General features: G+C 40.8%; 1 protein-coding gene across 6 annotated transcripts; it reads right to left on the bottom strand.

Annotated features, from left to right (window-relative positions):
* Positions 1 to 392: 392 nt before the first annotated feature.
* Positions 393 to 22,703, bottom strand: ELMOD3 (ELMO domain containing 3). Of its 6 annotated transcripts, none has more exons than XM_075207230.1 (15): positions 22,520 to 22,703; positions 22,074 to 22,129; positions 16,347 to 16,428; positions 15,267 to 15,461; positions 14,463 to 14,540; positions 12,686 to 12,758; positions 11,897 to 11,956; positions 11,409 to 11,429; positions 9,039 to 9,130; positions 8,153 to 8,276; positions 7,811 to 7,933; positions 7,228 to 7,358; positions 6,924 to 7,000; positions 6,263 to 6,390; positions 393 to 3,552 (listed from the first exon to the last, which is right to left on the bottom strand). In XM_075207230.1, exons 4-15 carry the CDS (start codon positions 15,279 to 15,281, stop codon positions 3,332 to 3,334), a joined length of 1,143 nt encoding a protein of 380 aa, XP_075063331.1. In that variant the 5' UTR covers positions 15,282 to 15,461; positions 16,347 to 16,428; positions 22,074 to 22,129; positions 22,520 to 22,703; the 3' UTR covers positions 393 to 3,331. The 6 variants fall into 6 exon arrangements, with proteins under 6 accessions (XP_075063331.1, XP_075063332.1, XP_075063334.1 ...); XM_075207231.1 differs by lacking the exon at positions 22,520 to 22,703 and adding an exon at positions 22,430 to 22,509; XM_075207233.1 differs by lacking the exon at positions 16,347 to 16,428.
* Positions 22,704 to 24,665: the final 1,962 nt, after the last annotated feature.

The raw sequence follows: 24,665 nt of genomic DNA, 5'->3' as shown, positions 1-24,665 counted from the left end.
GCCAATGTTGGACACTCAAAACCAAAGGAGTATCTCCAAGTCAAATAATAATAATAATAGAGGTGTTTCTTAGTTTTATTATACCATATTTTGTAGGGATTTTGACATAAATTTGTAGTAAGTTGAAGGATAACGCATTTGTTTTTGAAGAAAGAGGACATATGGACGCGATCCAACTTATAAGCAAATGCTGCTACTTATGGTGACACAAATGGGGACAGTTCTGGAAACTAGTGTACAGGAAATCTGCGGTGCACCCATAGCAACCAGATTGTACAAGAAACATGTGATTGGCTGCTATAGGCAAAACCACCCCACCAGTTGTCATACATATCCTTTACTGTCTGTGTAACCCATATTATGTAGGAGTCATATCAGCCAGTACAATGATGGTCTGTAACATGTTTTATTCTCGGAATGTGTGTAAAGCTGCATCCATTTAATAGAACATGCACATACTACATAGCATCATGTTACTACGTCCATGTACTACGGTACACGCACGTCAAATTCTCCAAACTAATTTACATGAAATTAAAATTCCATTACATTGATCAAATAATTTCCTTACATTGTGTTGAAGTTAAAGGCTCATCTAAAAGTAAAAATATAATCCGTTCTATTCCACACAGATACCGCTTATTCCCATTCCCAAAGTGCTTCTTTCATGTGTATCACAAGCAAGTTCCATGGGAATGGCTGATAACTATTGGCTGACTGACATACATGCAGCGGCATGCTGGGAGTCACGCCTTATCAAGGTCTAATGAACTTCTCATACTACACATATACCTGCTGGTTATACATATAAAAGCACATGGCCTACAGCCTCACGCAAATGGGATATTAGAAGTCACCAATAACCTGTCACTGAGCTCCTTGGTAGCTTGTAATATCTATGATTTACATGAGGGAGTGCATTATTCCAGAAATAAACCTAACTGTGGTCCTTAGAAGGCACATCGCTAATCTCTCAGAGAAGTAATATTAAAACACGTATCTAGAGAATAGTTTTTATATCTTACATAGTATGAGAAGAAACAGCAATAGCCCCACAGACCTAAGTTGCCAACTCATCCCTTAAAGTACTCACACATGTAAATTATACAGGTTCTGATTAAATTCAGGTAAGATACAGACAGATCCATCAGCTACAGAACCTGTTTCTACAGGTCAGTAAATAACATGCTGTGCTTACAATGATAGCCAAGTTACCTGCCCTGTATGGGTGAGTGTATAGAAATAGTTTCTCCATCATACCATGGCTAACAGAGAGGTGTAGTCACAAGAGCTTGCAACTTAAATCTTAGCCAATAAATCACTTGCTCCATTTCTCCCTTTTTTTTTTAAATCCATGGCTAACACAGAGCAGCAAGTTGCTGCTACTAATGCCTTATCAAATGTAATAAAATGTAATTTATGGCCTTCAAGTTGGAAAAAAAATCCTTCGTTATCATCTATGACGACGATCCTCCATATTATTGTCCACAAACGACATTGAATGTACACTTGTCGCGTACACACAGTGGAGGCAGCCAGTCTGAAACAATATTCATTTGAATGCAGCCTAACAAGTCACTATGAATCTATGACAAAGTTTCACTTTAAATATGGGCTACAAAAGGCGGTATTTAGTGCCTAAAATAGCAGATAAAAGGAGAACAACTTGCACAGCTACATGCTAAGTATCTCAATTATTCAATCATCTCAATTACTATCAAAGTATGGAAACCTCCCATAAACATTTGTGAATATCACAAGATGCTATTTATATTGGATCACCTTATTTTATATTTAGCAGTCTGTTAAAAACCAGGTCATCTTTTGTGACAAGCCCTCTGTACATATATTAACATAACTGGTTTAAAAAAATACATCTACTGCTTACTAGAAAACAGAAAATGGGTGACTATATTGTACACAGATGGCGCCATTCCCGGGGAGCTACACCATTCAAGAGTGTTTGGTGAAATGTCATCAATATGGAAAGAACAAAGGCCACCTCCTTTGTGCTCTATTACTTACACCCAGCGGCTGAACATTTAGGCATGCTACAGCTTCCCTAATGGCTTTTACATGGAAAACTGCCCATTTTAAATCAGCAGATACCACTTTTAAAATAAAAATTTAAAACAAAACAAAACCAGGAGTCAGGATGGTAAATATACTAATAATGTGATGGAATGACAAAATAGTGAAATGTTCTCTCACGGCATACACCCTGCTGAAACCTACTGGTACCTACCTACACTTAAAAAAATAAATAATTGTTAGAAAATAAAACTATCCCCACCCAAGCAATTCACATTTCATTTTCTCTTTTTACAGCACATTCAAACTATTTAGGCTTCAAGGGTTCCCTAAAGATGGCAGATGAATCCTCAAGGTGCAAAGCTGTCTAAACACAGGTAAAATCAGCCAATATGTGGCGAAGATTTAATTTGGCGCTAGGGCCAAATGTCTATAGACACACAGGCTGTACCATAACTATTAAAGGGGTTCACCTCATTTCATGTGACACCACAAATCTGTGTATTACATATGTACTAAGAGTAAAGGTACCCACAACATGCTGTCTGCCGATTACTTAACAACCAGATCAGTGAGCAATTTGTCACAGCATACCCTACAAACTCCAATTAAATTGAATCACATTTGGGCATGATATGATGTACAAGGATTGGTCGGTTCGACAGAAGTGACCAATCAAAATCAATCCTTGTCTGGGTGGCTGAAATTCATTGGAACTGGTCTGTAACATCATACAGAGGCAAACACAGCTACAGCCTTGTCTCGGACCAATCCACGGAGCTCATCCAGGATATATATTAGGGGAATCCAAACTACAGGTTCCACAATGTATCTCCTTATCCTGCTGCCTGATAGGGAGAGAAGTTCCTGGAATAAACTGCGGCTCAGACATTTACATAAAATGAAACAGCAACTGGCCTCAGTATCACTATTATCTGTAATATCTTCAGACCTGAGCGACACTATATAATGTACCTTTAGTTTATTCTGCCTGTCTGTGCCATATATGTGGTCTGCATTAGGATCAGTCTGGGTGAGAAGCCCTGAGCACTTTACATTCTTCAGATCATACGTGCTTTGCTGCTTAGGGTTTACATGTGTTGCACATGAGCTATACGCTAGGCTTCATTTAAGCAGTACACAAATGTTGTTCTAAACTGCAGCCTACATTCGTCACATTGCCTCCACTGCAGAAATGGGTAATGAAGATCATTAAGCAGACATTGATGAGCAGATAAACCCATCAGCTGGTTTTCTGTGTCCCGAGTACTACCACTGTGCCTAGGTCATGCCCAAAGTCTCAGATAAGCCTGTCCTCCTGCACCTGTTGCTCACAGACCCCTGTAAAGCAAATCCCCCCGGCTTGTCCGTGGCTCCCGTCATGATGGGACATCCGTTGTTCTGTGTGGTTGTTTGCCCAGATTTCGAGGGGCAGATCTTTGGGCAGAGGCCGCTCTTTGAGATGGGCATCCAGCTGGCGCAGAAGTTCTTTTGGCTTCCGCTTGGCAAGAGCTTCAATCTCTACAAAATTAAGTAAGAGCAAAAATTATTTCCCATCCATGGACAACACGGAGGCTGAATACAAAATGAAGAATAAATCTTGGATGTCTTTGCACGTGATGTCACCATACATTAGCATGTTTGTATGGCTATTCACCAGAAAATTACATTTCACAACTAAAGCTGTCAGAGTTATAGTGCCAGTGCTAGCAGGATGTGGGTGTCCGGCTGCCACAAAACAGGTCATGGGTAAGAAAAGCTCTTGGGCGTAAATTACAGGAATGCAAATTGCAAAGTATAATTCACTTCATGCCAAAGTATCAGCAAAATGTCCCCTTCATCTGGTATAAATTACATCATACATTACACTTTCAGAGTTGCACTAGTCATTTTGACAGCCTTAAACATTCAGACTATGTATCTCAATCTCCGGGCACATGTACGAGCAAAGGCGATACCTGTACCCACACTACCTGGCTCAATCACTCCTCAGATTCTCCTTCGCTGCAGACATGGAGGAAACAGTGTCTGTAGCTGCTACCACCTCCATCTGCCTCTCTCCTATTAGGACGTCTTCGATTAAAAAAACAAAACAAACACACACACACACACACACACACACGCACACACGCACACACAAGCACACAAAAATAAGCCAACTCAGAATAAAGCACAGAAAAAAAAAATACTGCAGAACAACACTGGACTCCGTCAGGTTCTGAGGCAGAAAAAAACGAACACGGTGAGAAGTTATACCCCTTTCATTCAGAAAAAAATACCAGAAAGAGCAATCAATTGTTTAGTTTTTGTGAAGCAAAAATATCTATAAAATATAAAAATGAATAAACAATTTCTCAAACGTTCCCCCAAGTATACTTTCTTCATTCCCTGCAGCATGATAAAACGTGGCCATAGTTGGTGCAAAAGTTCTGCACATAGCAGGGAAAACCACAATACCATTTTGCAGAGGATGTAGCAGGATGGCCATTGGAGACAAACCCAGAGATACCTGGAGATAAGCCCTGACATTACATCTTTTCCCCCAAACATTGATCCAGCCTAAAACTATACTATAAACAGCGCCTACATGACCGACGCTGCTAGTCTGTGGTTACTGATGCCAGGCAAGGGCAAAAGAGAAGGAGACTCAGACTCCTCTAAATATACTCTAATGGCCTCAATATTAGTCTTATTGAAAGCCATATGCAAGGTGACCCTTGTTATAGGGAAAACCTTTATTTCATCACAAATGGCCGTAGAACAAGATGGCTCACAAAAGCAGGTCTGTCAGACTTGGCACCAAAGTCCAAAACATTTTGCAGATAATAAGAGATCCTGGCATAACTACAAGAAGCCCTTTATTGAAGAGGGCAGGAAAGCCGTGTCAGAACCTGTGCGCATGGACTTTTAATAATAGGGGAGCTGCCGCTGGTCATTGGGATTGATATAATAGAAGAGGGGTATTTCGGTAAATCATGCCTCCTCACAGATACAAACTCACCCTCAGGGAAAAAGATCTCATAAGACCGGTCTGTGTTTGTTAAATGTAGCTTGCTCAGCCTTTAATAAGTTCATCCCACTAGGCAGCCCTCATTGAGACAGTGGTATTTCCCTAGCACTAGATAGTTCCATCCTCTGCAGCTGGACCAATCTGTTGTTCACCAAATGAAAATTGGACGGCTCTGAGTGGCCAGTTCTAAATTTAAAGGGTGCAGACGTTTCTGTATGGAGGGCCTCTCAGACACCCCATACATATTAGGCAGGAATTACCTCAGTATAAGAATGAAGACATAAAGGGTGCGATCAATCCGACTTCAATATGCCACAACCACAAGAGGCTTTTACGTTTCATGCTAAGAGAAGATACATACCAATGGATAGTTGCGGTATTCGGTTTCTCCGATACCCACTTATACATTTTCGAGGGGAAAAAAGGAGGTACTCATTGAATGCCCAAAGAAGCATTAATTGTAATTTTTAAACAATATGCTCAAGTGCACCCAAACCATTCAGTGCTCATACAACAAAGACTTTACAATTTTTCTTCTCACAGACAAATCTCTCTTCAGCCCCTCAAGGTTATATTTATGGGGTTCTTCCTAGCTTTCCATTAGACAAAATGTACAACAATTTATTCTACAGTCTCTTTCACTACCAAAAATCAGACAGATGATTAGACCAAATAATACGAACACTGGCAGCCTTATCCCCACGTTTTCTCCATACACCCCTTCTATTAAGTGGTAATGTGGTAAGCCAGAAATCCTCATGGTCAGCACTCATCTGTTGTCAAACATGGGCATAGAGGAGCTCAGGCGCTGCCCACTCCCACTATAGAGGAGCTCAGGCGCTGCCCACTCCCGCTATAGAGGAGCTCAGGCGCTGCCCACTCCCGCTATAGAGGAGCTCAGGCGCTGCCCACTCCCGCTATAGAGATGCAGATCAATCTAAGGTCACAACTGACACTGCTCTACAGGGCGTGGGAGGACAAAGCAAGAAGTGCGTCTATGCGTTCCACCACACCAGGGCTGTTTAAAATGTATTAAAGCATTTCACTTTCAGCACTTCCCTGGTAAGGATTGCTTCTACATCACTTGCTAGCCTTTCCCAGAAACAAATTAAGTTTGCAAATCATCGATTCTTGACAACTTATTTACATGGCTCTGGATATAACTGGCTCTCCTGCGAGGTAAATGAATGTGTAGAAGCAGGACTGCAGTTCCACACTTACCTTTGAGGATGAAGCCAGAATCGCTGATGGTTTTGTTCTGTGTTTTCCACAAATGGTAGAGATGGTAGAAAATGGCCACATAGAAGTCATTAAGCACAGCAAAGACCTGCTGTCTGCGGTTACACTCCCTGCAAGCAGAAGAGGATGGCATGGGCTCATATTACTTTATCCTCCTGGATAACTGATACCATATACAAGTATGGCTCTAAGCACCGTCTAAATAATGGGTTTTATGGTATTTTGAAGCACAATGCCTAAATCTACTAAAACAATTGCCCTCTTAATTACGTTGTGTAGCACCGCTCCTCACAGTGACTGTAAAGAGGTGATTCTGTGCTTATGACATTACCCTTCTCATTACGTTACAGTCACTGTGAGGAGCGGTGCTACACAAAGAGGAGGTGGTTCTGTGCTTATGACATTACCCTTTTCATTATGTTGTGTAGCAGCGTTTCTCACAGTGACTGTAAAGAGAAGTGCTCTGTGATCATGTCTGTGCACATGACATAATTGAGCAGTAGCTTTCCCTTCTTTCTAGTTTTCTGACCTCTCTGGATACTGGACATCAGAGAAAAGATCTCATACCATTGTATTGATGAATAAAGAACATACCTCTAGGTCATGCTTATAGATACACACGTGTACAAGCTGTGTCACTTACCTACTCAGACGCTCCTCTCTCAGAGTCTGGATACAGATTCTGGTGATGTTAATGGACATGATACAGAATGGGAAGTTCTGGAAGAGACAACAACATTTATATATATATATATATATATATATATATATATATATATATATATATATATATATATATATATATATATATATATATATATTTATATATATATATATGCAGAATGAGCACACATAATATGTAACACACTGGACAAGCTGAGAAACTTACAACAAACATGGAACACAATAACAAACATGACAAAACATACAATGAAAGATAGAGAGACCTGTGTGTGGTGCTGCGAGAGTCGGAATATATCATGTGCCAAAGGCAGTGTGCTGGGCTCCATCACCATGTACAGCGGGTGCATTAGACCTAGCAGCCCAGCCGCTCTCAAGTCAGTGCCAGGGTCCAAACCTGCAGGGGAACACAATGGGCAACATACATTATTACTTAGTCTTATGAGGAGTCCTCTGAACACGAGGGGGAAGATCGACATATGCTGAAATTGAAGTGTACTTGTCACCTACACACACTGGAGGAAGCCATTTTGTTGATTGAAAACAAAAATACACATAGAAAAGCAGCCTACAATTTCACTAGGGACCAGTGACATAATTCACAGTGCTGCCTATCAATTCACTAGGGACTAATGACATCACCGAGGCAAGATTTAGTGATGTCACTAACCTAATGAGTAGATGAGCCTCAAGAATCATCAATATTGGTTCAGATTACAAAATGGCTGCCTCTGCAAAATGGCTGAAGGTGAACAAATTACTCCCTGAGGGACGAAGTATATATCTGGTTAATTTGTGACTCACTATTAAAGCTATTCTACAATATGTCCCACAGCATTGACAGCTCACCTTGGAATCCCAGTTGCTCCCAGTGTGATCCATAAAGGGGACAGTCAAACCGGGCACCGGTCAGCTTCTTGTATATGGTCTGTAGGACTCTAACATGAACTTGTTGACTGCTATCAAGGGGACCTGAGCACACAACACAAATACTGTATAACATGCCTGATTGTGTGACCTCAGTATCTTACAATATTTGCTACTGGTATTATTTAGAAAATTCCTAATAGTGTAAACTGCATCCATTCCAGATAGATAAAACTACACTGACATCTGCTACTAACTCCACCTGGAGTGTGTCTCAAATACCTTGCCATGACATCTCTTCAACTACCCCCGCTGTATGCTTACACTGTGCTATGGCCAGCACCAAGTCTCTCTCTGCGTGAAGTTCTTTATTAAGTCGCGGGGGTCCAAACAGTAGGTGTGTGATTGCAGAGAATCCAGAGCGACGAACGGTGGGCTGAATCTTTTTCTGGAAGAAGAAACCAGCACTCTCTCAGAACACTCTACTCCAAATATGAGAAGGAAAAGGACATTTTAAATATAGATTGCTGCTTTCACTTCTTGTAGTAAGTAATTTTAGAATTCATAGAGAAGTAAGTGATGGATGGTTCCTCTACGTTTCTCTCAAAGCATCCCCTATATTATCCAGGTACATTAATCCCACTGTCCAAGACAGAATTTACCATTACTGAGTATTGCAGTTCTCTGCTACTAGCATGTGATGTTAGACAGAAGTACATCTGCCCCCCCGGGCCGGCCCATAGTGAGCTACCTTGGGCTGGTTCACCTGCATTTTTTTCCTTTAATATGTTCCAAATAGGCTGTTGAGCCAAATCTTGCCCCTCTCCTCCCTATCCCAAACCTTCCACACAAATTAATAAATTACACAGTACTTTTTGGATGGAGATCCCCATTGCCTCCAAACTGGAGGTAGCCATTTTAGGGGCTATACCAACAATCAGACTATCAATTTACTAGGCACTACTGACTTCCAGCTTAAGGCACTGTGTCCATCATGCCTCAGTGGTGTCACTAGTTTGAAGGCTAAAATATTCTTGATAATCATTACGTAGAAGGTTATCATTTTTTCCTAAAATATATAATTATTTATTATGAATGCTGAAATAATGACTTCATTAATCAAGGTCTACAAATACTATAATCGGAGAGTTTATACATATTTTAATTGTATACTTGCATATTACATTTTATATTTTAATCATATACGTACCATGTATTCACACAGGTCTGCTGTCTGAAAATATTGCAATGCTTCATTAAAGGAGATCAAAGGTGTTTGTCCAGGAAGATCTCCCAGAAGCGCTGGTCATATAAATGATGTCATAGGTTAGTATTATAACAGAATACAGTGTTCTTTTCAATAACCCTGCTATCTGCACCCAGATATCTTTTAATTGCAGCCCCACGTCTTACTTAACCACAGATCTAAGTTCTACTATACCGGTACTGACCTCGCATATAAAGCATTATGTCTTATCTATAACTTCATTGTCCTTACAGCTTGGCAGCTTTATTTATGAACCACAGAAACTACACAATTTTAATGCTTCTTTATGAGCACCAAGCACATTTATGGTACACAGGCGCATACATGTCAAGGTCTTTGGAAACATCCCGCTAAAAACAATCTGCGCCTAGTTTTGCAAAAAGAAGGAGACGAGACTCCTACATTGCCACACCTCTGGGTCCCAGGTGGAGCCAGGAAGGCTTACTGCTGTCACCAGCTTTGGAGCTTTACATTTGGCCAGAAGGGCATTATTTTTTAGATTTCCATAGGAGGAGGTAGCCAGGGGTCTTAAGAATCTTCCCATAATCCATTTTGTTTTATGCACAGAGAGCAAAAAAAATACCAAAAAAAGACAACTTGTGGCCAGAATGAACTTGTCTGAGATTATTCTGATCAAGGAAGGGACTCCTCTCACCCATAGCATTCTTGATTATCATATTTAGTTCTTTCCTCAAGAGGGCTTTCTCTAAAAAAGTAGTGTAGATAGAGACCTTTTGGAAGTATTGTCCACTGACCAAGATAAGAGTAAGAGGACTCACACCAATGCCTAATTGGCTGAGGTGTAGGGGAACTGGAGTAGGGGCAATGGAAACCTTATCCTTCCAAGGGCGACAGCGCTAACCATACCTACAGACCACTAATCTGCCTTCTCAGGTGCACAGTCAGTTTTGACACACTTCAATAGAAAGTCAAATTGTTTTTCTGAAGCTTTGATGGCCAAAAGAACTTGTTGTAGAGAAGTTTCACAATTTTGAAAGCCTTTGTGGCAGAGCGGCATATCCATAGAATTATTTGTAAAAGTGGAACGGGCATATTTCTCAAGCCATGCCACTGCGGTTGCAGCCTGGTACTTTTGCCATATTTGACAGGATATAATAGTTGGGGCAGAGTATGAATATGTCCAAAGCCCACCGCTATGTTTCATAGACTTTCAACAGACATTGTGCCCTCTACAATCCCGGTGAGAAAGTAATTGTAGAGGGAAAGCTCTTAAGGTTCACTCGAGCTCGAGCCAAGGCACTTTCTCAAATTCCCCTTGGAAGGAGCGTAAGCGGGCCAAAAAGATTGCTAGGCGCCAAAGTGTTTGTCTGGAACTGCCTATTTCCGACACCAGCTGGTCTGGGTGACAAACAACTAGGATATGTGATTACTTTCTTAAAAAGTTGATTTGGCTTTGGAGATGCATGTAGGTTTTAAGCTTAATGTACTGCCTTGATAAAACTGTCAACAGAATTGCAGGGAGGGAGTCAGGCGATGCTAGAGGGGCTGTTAAATTGTCAAGGGCCCCAACCAATTAAGCTTCAGAAAGGATGATCCTTAGGCTTAAAAGTTCTGTAACTCACATAATTAGGGATTTACCCCAGGCAAGTTCCTGGACAGAAACGCCCATAATATTGGGACCTATTCCACCAGGTTAGGTAGGTGGGAAATGTGGTCCATAGACCGTGCTGGAAACTAAATGTACTCTGGTTAAGAGATTGCATGGATGGTGTCAGCACCCGGGTGCTGCCTGGGAGCAATGCAGGTATTACAGGGGGGCCCGATTGTACCACAGGTAATTTAGTTTGGAATTTAAAAACAGACAAAACTGTGGACCACCAAGGATTGGGCCTAGCATCCCCTCTCTTTTTGGACATGGATTCCTGGATTTTTCCTGAAGGAAAAGGTCGTCCCCAGATTAGCCTGCCCAGGACGCTGGTGAGCGGGATGGGATGCCATGCTCCAGGGGGCAGTCAAAAGTGTAAAAATAAGAAAAAATAATAATTTCTAATTTAGGGCAAGAGCCCTGTGCCCAGTTCCTATTCATCACACTGAAAAAAGAACTGAAAAAGCAGAGGAACAGGACGTATTATATGGAGGAGTGAGTTCTGGTTTTCCATTGTCCTGAAACATAATAGACTGTCTGTGATTCCCTACTGCTGAACTATGCACGCGACATCACAACACAGTATTTGCGCTGCAGTTTTATACATTTGCAGTGTGTAAATAACACTTTACGCCTCAACTTAACATGAAGCTCTAAGTATCTACACAAACCTCCCAATCTAATCAGACAAAATGTGTTATACATACCTGATTTCTCACAGTACAGCCCTGAAAAAAAGCCAGAGCCACAATTATATCAAAATATGAAAAATATTAAAATAAAGAGAGAAGCATTTTATAGAGGAGGGCAGCAGCGCAAATGTAGGTAGTTATTGCTAAAGTTTGCTGCAGTGCTAAACATTACATTTACCAAGCCATGTGCATATTGTGGCCACATGTACATGCACTATCTTCGATGTAGGCATGCTGGGAAATACAAGTCTAGGGCATGCAGACCACTTTCTACTTTTACTTCCCCCACACATGTACTCTATTACTCAACACCACAGTTTCACCCGGCTGCTTTTCTAATCTCACCAAATACCCCGTGCTCTCTTACAGATCACTATTCTTTCTGTCATTTCCCTGTCATACCCCAAGCTAATAGCAACACAACCAGACACTTACATCTGCCCTGAACCAAGTAGTGTGGGCTATCCAAGGTGCACAGCATTACCACATAACGTAACACTGACCTGTCTGTAGATTTTCCAAGGCGTCCCATTCCTGTTCAGCTCTGAGCAAATCTTCAGTTTCTATTGTCCGAGAGATTAGGTAATTGTACTTTATTACAGCAATCGTGTTGGACACATGGGGGGATATTGTGAAAATTAGTGCACATGAAAGAGGTCCTGTAACCCTCAGCAAGAAGATCCTGCCATGTTTCTAGCACAGTTTTCAATGTGAAAGCAAGTGTCTAAGGCCATTAATATACGTTACAAGGACTTTTTCCTCTGCACCAGTTTTCTTAAACGCAGTGGGAAAAAAATAATGAAATCATCATTGCGACATTTTTTTATTTCATAAATAAAAGGCTATTACAGAATTCTGCATTTTTTTTTGCAGATTTATATTGGAACAGTGCATTCTAATATGACTATAAATGGCCTGATATATAAAGCCAGACTGGACTTGCACATACTGAGGAAGAGGAGAAGCAACAAATAAAACTTCTTTGAAGATACTTCCTGTCCACAAAAAGTGGTCAGTGACAATTCTATGAATATAATTATAAAATCACCCAACTTACATTACTAACATAACAACTGGGCAGACCATCCCTATCTCTATACACTATGAATGTCATGCCTGGAAAACTATCAAATCGGTTGATAAAATGGAACAGTTTTAGTAGTTTCACACAACATAGACTATCATGGACATATCTTCTTCTAATGGCAGCATCGTTCTATGACATTCCATCACATGACAGCCTATGTATATGTAATGACACTTGCATGTAGTTAGGAATGAAATGAATATACCCAGCTCTCGCTCAGGATCTTCTCCTTTGCTCACCAGGTTTTGTAAAACACTGCTATGTTTGACAGCAGAAATCTATAAAATGGAAAGCATATATCAGAGGTGATCTTGCACTTATTATAAAGGATGTCAGAGGTTGCCAGAGTTCTTTGCTACCAGTGCCTTACGCATCTGTATACATACATATATAATAAAGAGACACATTTTCTAGTACATTCCCCTGCTTACAGTGTGCCAGGATTTTGGTCAGACTGGTTTCCTAAGCAATAAAAACAACTCTGTGGTGTAAATAGTGAGCCATTCTGTATGCGGGCTGATGGCAGGTAACCATAGACCACATAGGAGGTAGAGGTAGGTAACAAACATATGCCATAACGCAATAATTAAGCTGGCAAAATAGACACATTGGGGGGGGGGGGGGGATTCAATTCCCCCCAAAGTACCACTGACCTAAAGATATTTCCTTTATTACGGTAATATTAACCCGGCTTTCTGCTCGGCTTAGGGAGCTGTGAGCAAAAAGCTGGCGTTAAAACTACCGTAATAATGCGCAGGCCGCGTTACTGTTGAAAGTAACGCAGCCAACTGAATTCCCCCCCATAGTGATGCATATATGATTTATTAGGATATGGTGGTTGTTACTACTGTAGTTTATGTAGAGGAAAATCATTATCATTTATTTATATAGCGCCAGCAAATTCCATAGCGCTTTGGATGTTTAAACTGGGATTTACTGGGAAAATTACTTAAGTGGGAATTCCATCTTTAGGTACGTTGGAGAGGGCAATTAGGTAAAAAGTAATCTGAATGGAGCAGTTTTAAAAATATCAAAAAGAAAATAAGGGGGTTAAAACCGGAGGAGAAAAAGAGCATTTATGATTGGCACGTGTTTACAGCCCCCTTTGTGTGTATTTCTTTCAGGGCCCGTTTACATGCTGTATAAAACACATGAAAACTAACATGCTCTTTGGACGTTGTTTTAGTAATACATTGTTACCGCAGTTTCCATGTACAGAGAGCACACGTCAGCATAATTAGGCACAGTGGCCTAGTGGTTAGTACTTCTGCCTCACAGCGCTGGGGTCATAAGTTCAATTCTCGACCATGGCCTTATCTGTGTGGAGTTTCTATGTTCTCCCCGTGTTTGCGTGGGTTTCCTCCGGGTGCTCCGATTTCCTCCCACACTCCAAAAACATACTGGTAGGTTAATTGGCTGCCATTAAAATGCCCTTAGTCTCTCAGTCTGTGTTAGGGAATTTAGACTGTAAGCCCCAATGGGGCAGGGACTGATGTGAGGGAGTTCTCTGTACAGCGCTGCGGAACTAGTGGCGCTATATAAATAAATAGATGATGAATTGAGTATAGGTTGCTTCCTCTCTGGTTCTTGTATCACTGAATACAACCATCAACATTTTACATAGCGCCAGCATCTTCCGTAACGCTTTACGATTGGGTTGTTTTCCTTCCCTGAACAGCTCCCTGAATTAACAGTAATAGGGTTGTTTATCTTTAAAAATCTGCCTAATATGAACATAGAAGGGTTGATTAATAGACAGTCATGTACCCTATCATGTAGATGTATGAATCAATTGAACATGTGTCATACTGGATATAGTTTGGGCAATAAGCAACAAGATTGTGTGAAAACATTAGTGAGTGCTCCTCTATGAAGTAACTGTTGGACGTATTGTGCTGGGACAAGTAATGTCTGGGGAGCCGATTTCAATGCTGATGGGCACTTCATAGAAAAAATACCATCTTGGCTGCCATTATACTCACTGGCATGGATTTCATGGATGGTAGGAAGCTGCCATGAGTTTGGTGAAGATCGGAATTCACTGCCCAACCGTTCACTACCTAAAATGGAAAAATATGTAATAGTATTAACTACTTGTCAACCGCATACCGGGTCTCTCCTGTCTGCAAGCACTATTGTATACTTAAAATTAGCTCTATAATATCCAGTTTACACTGAATCCTGTGTTGCTGGCAAAAAGAGAGATCAATCACACAGAGCAGGATCACCCAAGGCATAAGATGAGATTAGTTGAATGTGAAAAATAAAAATAAAAAACAATGCTTTACCTGCAGCTTTGGTTCGCTAGGCCCAGCTATTAACATTTTTAGATAAAATGGGCTTTGACTAACTGTATACAGTTAAAAAAGTAGTATCTTGAAAAAAATGTATATTTTCCCCCTAATTTTACCTATTCATCCCTATGTAAGCACACTATAAAAGCATACATATTTATTCCAAAATACATACAAAACAAATAATAAATATACAGTGAAAATATAAAAGCTCCCTTCCAAGGAAAATATATACAGTTTGCTTTAAAAAACAAATAGTCTATATTAACCACTTTATGACAGGAGGGCTATATATAATTTATGTGCCCATAAAATTCAGAAAAAGTAGAACACAATGAAACAAAAGTCTGTACCATGTCAAAAATATTTGTTACCAGGATATGCTTCTCATTACATTATGTCATAATCAGAGCTGCAAGGTATATTTGAGAAATAAAAAAAGACAGGGCTAGACAAATCTGAAGAACCCTGCCACTCCTATCCACTATGTACCTCACTGTCCATCATCAGGGTTTAGTGGAGGGTGTTAGGAAACAGAGTGCCCAATTCTACCAATCTTTGATTACGCCCGTCATGCCCCATCTCGATCAGGAATATAACTGATCGGTGCTTGGCTCAGTCCAGGTGGATCCAAATCCCATGATGCCACAGTCTGCCCTATGGATCACATCAGGCATCACGCAGACACTGTCAGGAACAGAATAAACACACAAACATATTTGAAGGGGTGATATATATGTAGATCTCCCAAGTATATATCTGCCAAAAATTGTATAAAAAAAATTGATCATATTAAAAAAAAAAAAAAAAAATGTGCTTAGTTTTTAGACGAAAACAAATAGTTTTATTGTATGAGAAGGACTACAATAGCAAGAACTGTTTTATGTATTCCTGCTTTCATTTGACTTTGGTGGGATTCATTGAACTTGTCAGTTATTAATAAAATATTTGATGTCAAAATGCCTTTTGTGTTAAAATAAAAATCAAATGTGTTTTGTTCACCTTGTTTTTCATAATATGCCCTTAAAAATAAATGTATGTATTCTAATATGCTTCCAAAAGAAACTCCTATCTGTCCCGGATTATTCCTGGTGAAACTGGCTAATCTCCAAAACATTACAACTGGCCTGGTCATGAAGGCTTAATGACCCTCAAGATAAGAAAAGGGTTACATGCATGACTTTAAAAATAAAAATTGACTAGTTTAAATTAACTATGATCTAATATTTAGCTAAAGCTGGGTAGACACTACAGAAAATTACTGCAGATGCAATTTCTGTAACAATGTTACCGACGACTGAAAGTCCTGATGAGCATGTGGATTTATGTGTTCACACCTACACAATTTACCTGATCTTTATTTCTCATAACCATCTGCTGAAAAGATTGTGGCTCTGCACACTATAGAGATCTGCCTACACGGTAGGTCGAGGTGCATACACACTTCCATATTTGCCCGACATCGTTGATCATGATTTTTAGGAAGTTTAAAAAATCAAATCAAACAAGACGATGTGTTTTGATACGATAAACCATGATCGTGGCAGCGTACACACTAATGCGATATCTTACCAAGCGGTCATTTATCGAGTGATCGGCACAATAATTGGTTGAAAAATCCATAGTGTGTACCCCCAGCTTAAGTCTGAAGAATCTAATAATAGATAAATAGTATCACATTGATCAAATAACACAAAAAAACACTTTCAACTGAACTGAGGTCAGGACTTTAATCAGACATTTTATAACACAATCATTCTGTTTCAAGCTGTTGTAAATTTACTTGCCCCATATAATTTTTTTTATCATCTCACAGATATTCTATAGAATTTGCTGGTATAAATTAGATTTCATTGCTCCATCCCCCCAACCATGATATGGTCACCATCATGATTAATGTGGTGGTAAAAAATGGCCTTCTGATTTGGCTAATCCCAGTGTCTAAAGGAAACTTTAGGCAAGAGGGAATCTCTTGTTCGTGGTTTACCTTACAGGGCACTCATGAAAACCCTCATTACACCAGAGGTGGACAATACAGTGCAAAAGTCTACCTGTTAAACAGCGTTTAAAAATCTAACATAAATTGTACAACCTGAGGAAAAGCCTAACTGCAATTGCAGCGTGGTGGCGCAGTGGTTAGCATTTCTGTCTCACAGCACTATGGTCATGGGTTATTATTATCCTTTATTTGTTAGGCGCCACAAGGCTTCCGCAGCGCCGTACACAGTACAAGCAGTAGACTATACAGGGTATAACAGTACAGAACAATAAACAAAAAGTACCAATACTTCAGAAACTCCAGGCAGGCAGATGCAAAAAACACGGAGCAGAAGAACAGGTAAGGAGACAAGAGGGAAGAGGGCCCTGCTCATGCGAGCTTACATCCTAAGGGAGGGTTACATTCATCACTGAGTCTATGGGGGAAATGTGTGTGTGTGTGTATATATATATATATATATATATATATATATATATATATATATATATATATATATATATATATATGATCCAGAATACTTTTTCAAAACCGCAATACTAAAACATATAATAAAAACATCCAAAAAAATGTGCCTTTCATTCAACAAGCATTTTTTATTGTAATAATAATAATAATAATAATAATAATAATAAACCCAGGGGTACATATCTAAGAAATGTGCAGTTTAGAATCAATATTTCCACAACAAGATTCTAAACAAGCTATGGCAAGAATCATCATCATCATCATCATTTATTTATATAGCGCCAACATATTCCGTAGCGCTTTACAATTGGGGACAAACGTAATAAACTAATAAACAAACTGGGTAAAACAGACAAAGAGGTGAGAAGGCCCTGCTCGCAAGCTTACAATCTATGGGACAATGGGAGATTGACACATGAGGTTAAGTATACATTTTGCATCTTGGCCCAGCCAGACTGCAAAGGTAGGGTGACTCATAAGCTAAATGATCCTGTCACACAACAATGTTGGTCCGGGGGTAGTTGTCTTGTGTGAAATTGTGTAACAGGCTAAAGGTAGTGAGGTTAAGATGGTGGTTGAGGAATATTATAAGCTTGTCTGAATAGGTAGGTTTTCAGAGAACGCTTGAAAGTTTGTAGAACAGAGGAGAGTCTTATTGTGCGAGGGAGAGAGTTCCATAGAGTGGGTGCAGCCCGAAAAAAGTCCTGTAACCGGGAATGGGAGGATGTAATGAGGGTGGATGAGAGACGCAGATCTTTTGCAGAACGGAGTTGCCGAGTTGGGAGATATTTTGAGACAAGAGAGGAGATGTATGTTGGTGCAGCTTTGTTGATGGCCTTGTAGGTTAGTAAAAGTATTTTATATTGGATTCGGTAGAAGACAGGCAGCCAGTGTAGAGACATACAGAGTGATTCAACAGAGGAATAGCTATTTGCAAGGAAAATCAGTCTTGCCGAAGCATGCAAAATAGATTTTAGGGGTTTGAGTCTGTTTTTGGGAAGACCAGTAAGGAGGGAATTGCAATAGTCAATGCGGGAGATGATTAGTGCATGAATTAAGGTTTTAGCAGTGTCTTGTGTGAGATATGTGCGGATTCTGGAAATGTTCTTTAGATGTATGTAACATGATTTAGATATAGAGTCAATGTGGGGAACAAAGGATAGGCGTGAATCAAGGATTACACCTAGGCAGCGAGCTTGTGGGGTGGGATTTATGGTCATGTTATCAACAGAGATAGAAATGTCAGGTATGCTCTTGTTGGCGGGTGGGAATATTATTAACTCTGTTTTAGAAAGATTAAGTTTGAGTTGACGAGAGGACATCCAAGATGAAATGGCAGAAAGACAGTCAGTTACACGGGACAACACAGATGTCGAGATATCAGGAGAGGATAGATAGATTTGGGTATCATCCGCATAGAGATGATACTGAAAGCCAAAGGAACTTATTAGATTTCCAAGAGAAGCGGTATAGATAGAGAACAGCAGAGGACCTAGCACCGAGCCTTGTGGTACTCCAACTGATAGGGGAAGCGGAGCAGATGTGGCTCCAGAGAAATTAACAGTGAAAGAGCGATTAGAGAGGTAAGATGAGAACCAGGATAGAACTGTGTCTTGAAGACCTAGGGATTGCAGCGTTTGTATGAGAAGAGAGTGGTCAACGGTGTCAAATGCAGCCGAGAGATCCAGGAGAATTAGGAGAGAGTAATGGCGTTCAGTCTTAGCAGTGATCAGATCATTAACAACCTTGGTCAGCGCAGTCTCTGTGGAGTGTTGAGAACGAAAGCCAGACTGAAGAGGATCCAACAGGTTGTTTGCGGAAAGAAAGCGTGTGAGGCGAGTGTAGGCAAGTCTCTCTAGAAGCTTGGAGGGGCAAGGGAGCTGAGAGATGGGACGGTAATTTGAGAGAGAGTTTGGGTCGGAGTTTTGTTTTTTTAGAATAGGAGTAATCACTGCATGCTTGTATAGTGATGGAAAGATGCCAGTAGAGAGTGAGAGATTACAGATTTGAGTTAGAGGTGAAATGAGCACAGAAGACAGGGATCTACCAATTTGCGAGGGAATAGGATCAAGAGGACAGGAGGTAGAGTAGGAAGATAAGAAGAGCGTAGAAATTTCCTCTTCATTTGTGGGGTCAAATGAAGAAAGGGTGTCAGAGGGTAGTGGGAAGGAAATGAGCTGATGGCTTGTTGAGGAGGAGGATACCATTTCTAGTCTGATCTTATCAATCTTGTCCTTGAAGTAGGTAGCAAGATCCTGAGCACTGATAGTAGATGGAGGGTTCGGGGTGGGAGGATTGAGAAGATTATTAAATGTATTGAAAAGGCGTTTGGGGTTAGAAGCCTGAGCATAGATAAGAGATTGAAAGTATGTTTGTTTTGCAGTGTCCAGAGCATTTCGATAGGAGTGGTAGACAGAAGTATATGTGAAGAAGTCATTAGAGCTTCGAGATTTACGCCAGTGACGTTCTGCTTTACGGGACAGTTTTTGAAGATTTCGTGTTGCTTTGGTGTGCCACGGTTGACATCGAAGTCGACGTGTAGTATGAAGTGTCGCTGGAGCCACTTGATCAAGGGCCGTTGCTAAGGTTAGGTGAAAATGAGGTACTGCCATCTCAGGGGATGAGAATGTAGAGATAGGGGAGAGAAGGTGTTGGAGAGAGGTGGAAAATTGTTGAAGATTAATAGAATTAAGATTTCTACGAGTATGAGGAGGCTTGGTAGAGTTAGACAGTAGAGAGGTTAGAGCAGTGGGGGTGAGAGTGTAGCTGATAAGGTGATGATCCGAGAGGGGGAAGGGTGTATTAATAAAATTAGAAACTGAGCATAGTCTAGAGAAAACAAGATCAAGGCAGTGGCCATCCTTATGAGTAGATGATTCAATCCACTGGGAGAGGTCAAGTGAGGATGTTAGAGAGAGTAGTTTGGAAGCAGCTTTGGAAGGTGGGTTATGAATGGGGATGTTGAAGTCACCCATGATGATGGTGGGGATGTCTGAAGATAAGAAGTGAGGGAGCCATGCAGAGAAATCCTCAATAAATTGTTGGTGTGCTCCAGGGGGACGATAGATCACCGCAACACGTAGGGAGAATGGATTAAAAATGCGAATAGCATGTACTTCAAAAGATGTGAACGTGAGTGATGGGACATTTGGTAGAACTGTGTATGTGCACTGTGGGGAGAGAAGTAGTCCAACCCCACCTCCTTGTCTGCCTTCAGGTCTGGAGGTGTGGGTGAGATGGAGGCCACCATGTGAAAGTGCTGCAGGTGAGGCAGTGTCTGATTGCATGAGCCATGTTTCTGTTATTGCCAGAAGGTTGAGGTTTTTTGAGAGGAAGAGATCATGAACGGAGGTAAGTTTGTTACAAACAGATCGTGCATTCCAAAGGGCACATTTAAAGGACTTGGGAAGAGAGGGTAGACAGGTGATGTGTTTGAGGTTTGCTATAGAACGGTAGTGTTCCGATGTATGTGTGTGTGAGGAGTGTGGGGGACCTGGATTAGGTGATATATCACCAGCTAATAGAAGCAGAGTGAGCGAAAGATAGGCAAGGGGATTGTAAGATGTGTGGCCTTTTATTTTCTGGCGACAGGTGGAGGCTGTACTTGTTAGAGATAATAAATAGGACAACAGTTCATGGGTGTTAAATAGAGGTGAGTGGAGTAATGCAGGTGCAATATGAACAAATTTGTGTGTTGGTGGAGGGGTGAAAGATGACACAGTCCTAAAGATCATGCCATGAAATGAGACTAAGAAAAGCAATTTGTGAAACATTGTGATAAAAGGGGTAAAAGCAAAAAGCAAGGGTATTTTAAGAATTACCTCTTAGCAGTATTCCATATAAATAGACAAGTAGTGCAGAAATAGGCTGTGGCAGATGTTGCTTATTGCTGGGAGTAAAAGCAAGTTAAATGTAGTCCAATGTTTGTCTAACGGTGCATTTTCGTCCACTTTGTGAGAAAATCCCACTTAGTGCAGAAATCACACACGTCTAACCCCACATACGTCTCCCCATAGAATGAAGCTAAGATGTAGTCAGTCTAATTTAGGAATACACTACAGATGTGCTAATTGGTCAGCTAATCAAAGGAAAAGAAAACATTTGTGGGAAAGGATAGAGGCCAGATACCTATCATAAATTAGGCAGCAATAAAAGACTGTGCCAACCTAAGTTTAAACAGATAACAGTTTCCTATAACATACTTAAACACAGATTGCAGGGATGAAATTCACAGAATAATGATCAGAGTAGTAGTAGTAGCAGCATGGATGAACATACTTAAACACAGATTGCAGGGATGAAATTCACAGAATAATGATCAGAGTAGTAGTAGTAGCAGCATGGATGAACATACTTAAACACAGATTGCAGGGATGAAATTCACAGAATAATGATCAGAGTAGTAGTAGTAGCAGCATGGATGAACATACTTAAACACAGATTGCAGGGATGAAATTCACAGAATAATGATCAGAGTAGTAGTAGTAGCAGCATGGATGAACATACTTAAACACAGATTGCAGGGATGAAATTCACAGAATAATGATCAGAGTAGTAGTAGTAGCAGCATGGATGAACATACGTCTAACCCCACATACGTCTCCCCATAGAATACAATATATCAAACAAAAACTGTTAACCTAATAGAGATAGACACATAAAGATCACCCAAAGGGAATGGGTCAGGGCAGCATCTATGAACCTAAGTGCCAAAATATAACAATATATTGGAAACTATAATCAAGATAGCTTCCATTTATTTTAAAATGAAATGTAAAGTAACTGAATTTGATAACAGTTGTCAGTGGTAAAAAAAAATAAAAAAATACACTTACTGTATTATTTATTTGTATTTTAAGTAAACATTAGCCTGCAGGCAGCATTGGTGCTTCTGTAATCAATGAAAAGGGTAGTAGTCAATCAATTACCAAATAGAATTTTAACTTTACGTAATTAGTAAAACAAAATTAAGTGATTACATTCATTGTAATTACTTAATTACCCAATTACATATTAAGTAACCAGTCCACTGCATTACTGAGGGTGACATAAAGAAAGAATATCATTTATCAAACTGCAAAGTAACCATTAGAGCACAGTGATAAGCATTGTATAGCCTATATGAACAATAATGGTAATATTGTGCTATATAAGCAAAAACCTGCTACAACAAACATACATACATACATACATGGTACACAGGCTGGTGTCCCATTATCAGTGCACTAGTATAGTCTATCATTTAAATGCAGCTTCTACAGGGCTGTCCTGATAGATATACCTGCCGTTACTTCACATAGCTTCCTCCAATCTCAGCGGCCATCAACTTTCCCGAGTCCTGGCAACCGAACAGCGTAAGGCATGCTGGGAAGCGTAGTTTCATAGGATAGTTATGGCCAGTCCGAGCGTGAGGTGTGAACTACCATTCCCAAGAACCCTCATCTGCTAGGTTACAGAACCGCAACTGCCATTGCAGTAATCAGTGTCCCCAGTCATACAAAGAGAAGTCTACGGCGGCGGCCATTTTTTCGAAGATTATGCTTTATTAAGTATACAAATATGTCCCCTGCAAGTGGAGACAAACTCGGGTCTATAAATACAAATGATGAGACTCAAATCAAGATGCAGCCGCAGACTTGCTTCACATTCTCCAAATCCTAGAGGAGAGGAGATACAGCGCTATAATGTTTACAAAGCACTCTGTGACAGGAGTACCCCTCACCTTCTGCTGTTTTTCAACAGATTTCTGCGCAATGCAGATTTTTATTTATAATTTGCACGCCAGGAATCCCAGTAGGGCCAATCCCCATAGTAACGGCATCCAGTGATGTCATTCCCATCTCTAAAGGAGGTCGTAAAAGCCAAACATTTTACAAAGTGCCAGATATATGTGTCATTTGTTTTGCATGCTGAAAGCAATTTGCAGCTATCTTCTGATACATAACTTAAAATGTCTTAAAAATATTAAAAATACTCATTTAAAATTCAATTCTATTGCATTATGATTATGTACATTGGTGATGTTATGTTGTTTAGGCGTAGTGTCCTTTGTCTATATAGAATGTAATAGAATTGTACAAATGCAAAAGAATACTGATCTCTGATTTTACTTGGGCAGCTCCAATTTGAAAATTACCAGGTATGTGATTGTGTCAGTTGCTGGTGTTATGTTGGCCTTATCTGTGTGGAGTTTGTATGTTCTCCCTGTGCTTGCGTGGGTTTCCTCCGGGTGCTCCGGTTTCCCCCCACACTCCAAAAACATACTGGTAGGTTAATTGGCTGCTATCAAAATTGACACTAGTCTCTCCCTTTCTGTCTGTCTGTCTGTCACCCCCCGCGCTAACTCATTGCCCACCATATCGGCACTGTCCTATACAGCAGCCACGGCGCTGTCAAAGAAGCGTCCGCGGCGGTGCTGTATTGTATACAGCACCGCCGCGGACGCTTCTTTGGCAGCGCCGCGGCTGCAGTATAGGACAGCGCTGCCGAAACGGAGCTGCTGCGCATGCGCGGGCGCATGCGCAGCAGCTCTCTCTCGTGGGTTTCTTTTTGGTCAATCCTGCGTGCGCCCCTGAGACTGTAAGCTCCAACGGGGCAGGGACTGATGTGAATGAGTTCTCTGTACAGCGCTGCGGAATTAGTGGCGCTATATAAATAAATGATGATGATGATGATAGATGTAGGTTTCTATGTCAGTATAGAGCAGCTATGGGCTAAAGCTGCGGCCCTCAGAGTCTATGGCTTGGGCCCTAACTCATTTCTGATTTATCCCTTCAGTCCCAACTTTAATTCTGTGCTTTATGCCCTGCTCACCTTAAATTAAATAAGACTTGGGGCAACAGGTGAAGCTCGGTGGGTCATAAACCAGAGAATAAGACTGAACTTATTCTTTAGCCAGAGCAGTCAGCTTTCACATTTTGTAACCCCCCCCCCCCCCCCCCCCCGCACAACACAGTGCTACCAGCACATCTGAGATCAGACGGGGAGGGATGTGCAATCTGCACTTTGTAATCTCCCACCTTCCTTTGCAGGAAAGAGCTGCATGATTCCTGCTTAATTAGAAAAAAGGGAAGAGATTTTTAGGCAGGCCCTGTTATGCATAGCATGTTGCAAAGTTGTTGTACGTTTTGCTTCCACAGACATTCTCTACCGTGGGGCACATTAAAAACAACAAGCGCAACAGGATGGCAGATGGAAACACCCCTGCAGATTTGTGTTGTGCCGCTGCCAGCCCAGAAGCAGATCTAGATTTATTCTGCCCCCCCTTCACTCCTTGCAGGGCTGGCTGCCTGCAGCCACATACTAAGTACACTATGTACACATGCCTTGTGGCCGAGAGTGGGTGCTGCCTAGACACTCCGATGGTGTTTAAAACACAACTGGAGCAGTTGGGCAGGATTCTATGCCACCAGGCATATGTACATGGT

Source organism: Mixophyes fleayi, chromosome 4 (assembly GCF_038048845.1).
Source record: "Mixophyes fleayi isolate aMixFle1 chromosome 4, aMixFle1.hap1, whole genome shotgun sequence".
Taxonomy (NCBI): Eukaryota; Metazoa; Chordata; class Amphibia; order Anura; family Limnodynastidae; genus Mixophyes; species Mixophyes fleayi.
The sequence above is the reverse complement of the archived record's forward strand: the minus strand, read 5'-3'. Positions and strand labels throughout refer to the sequence as shown.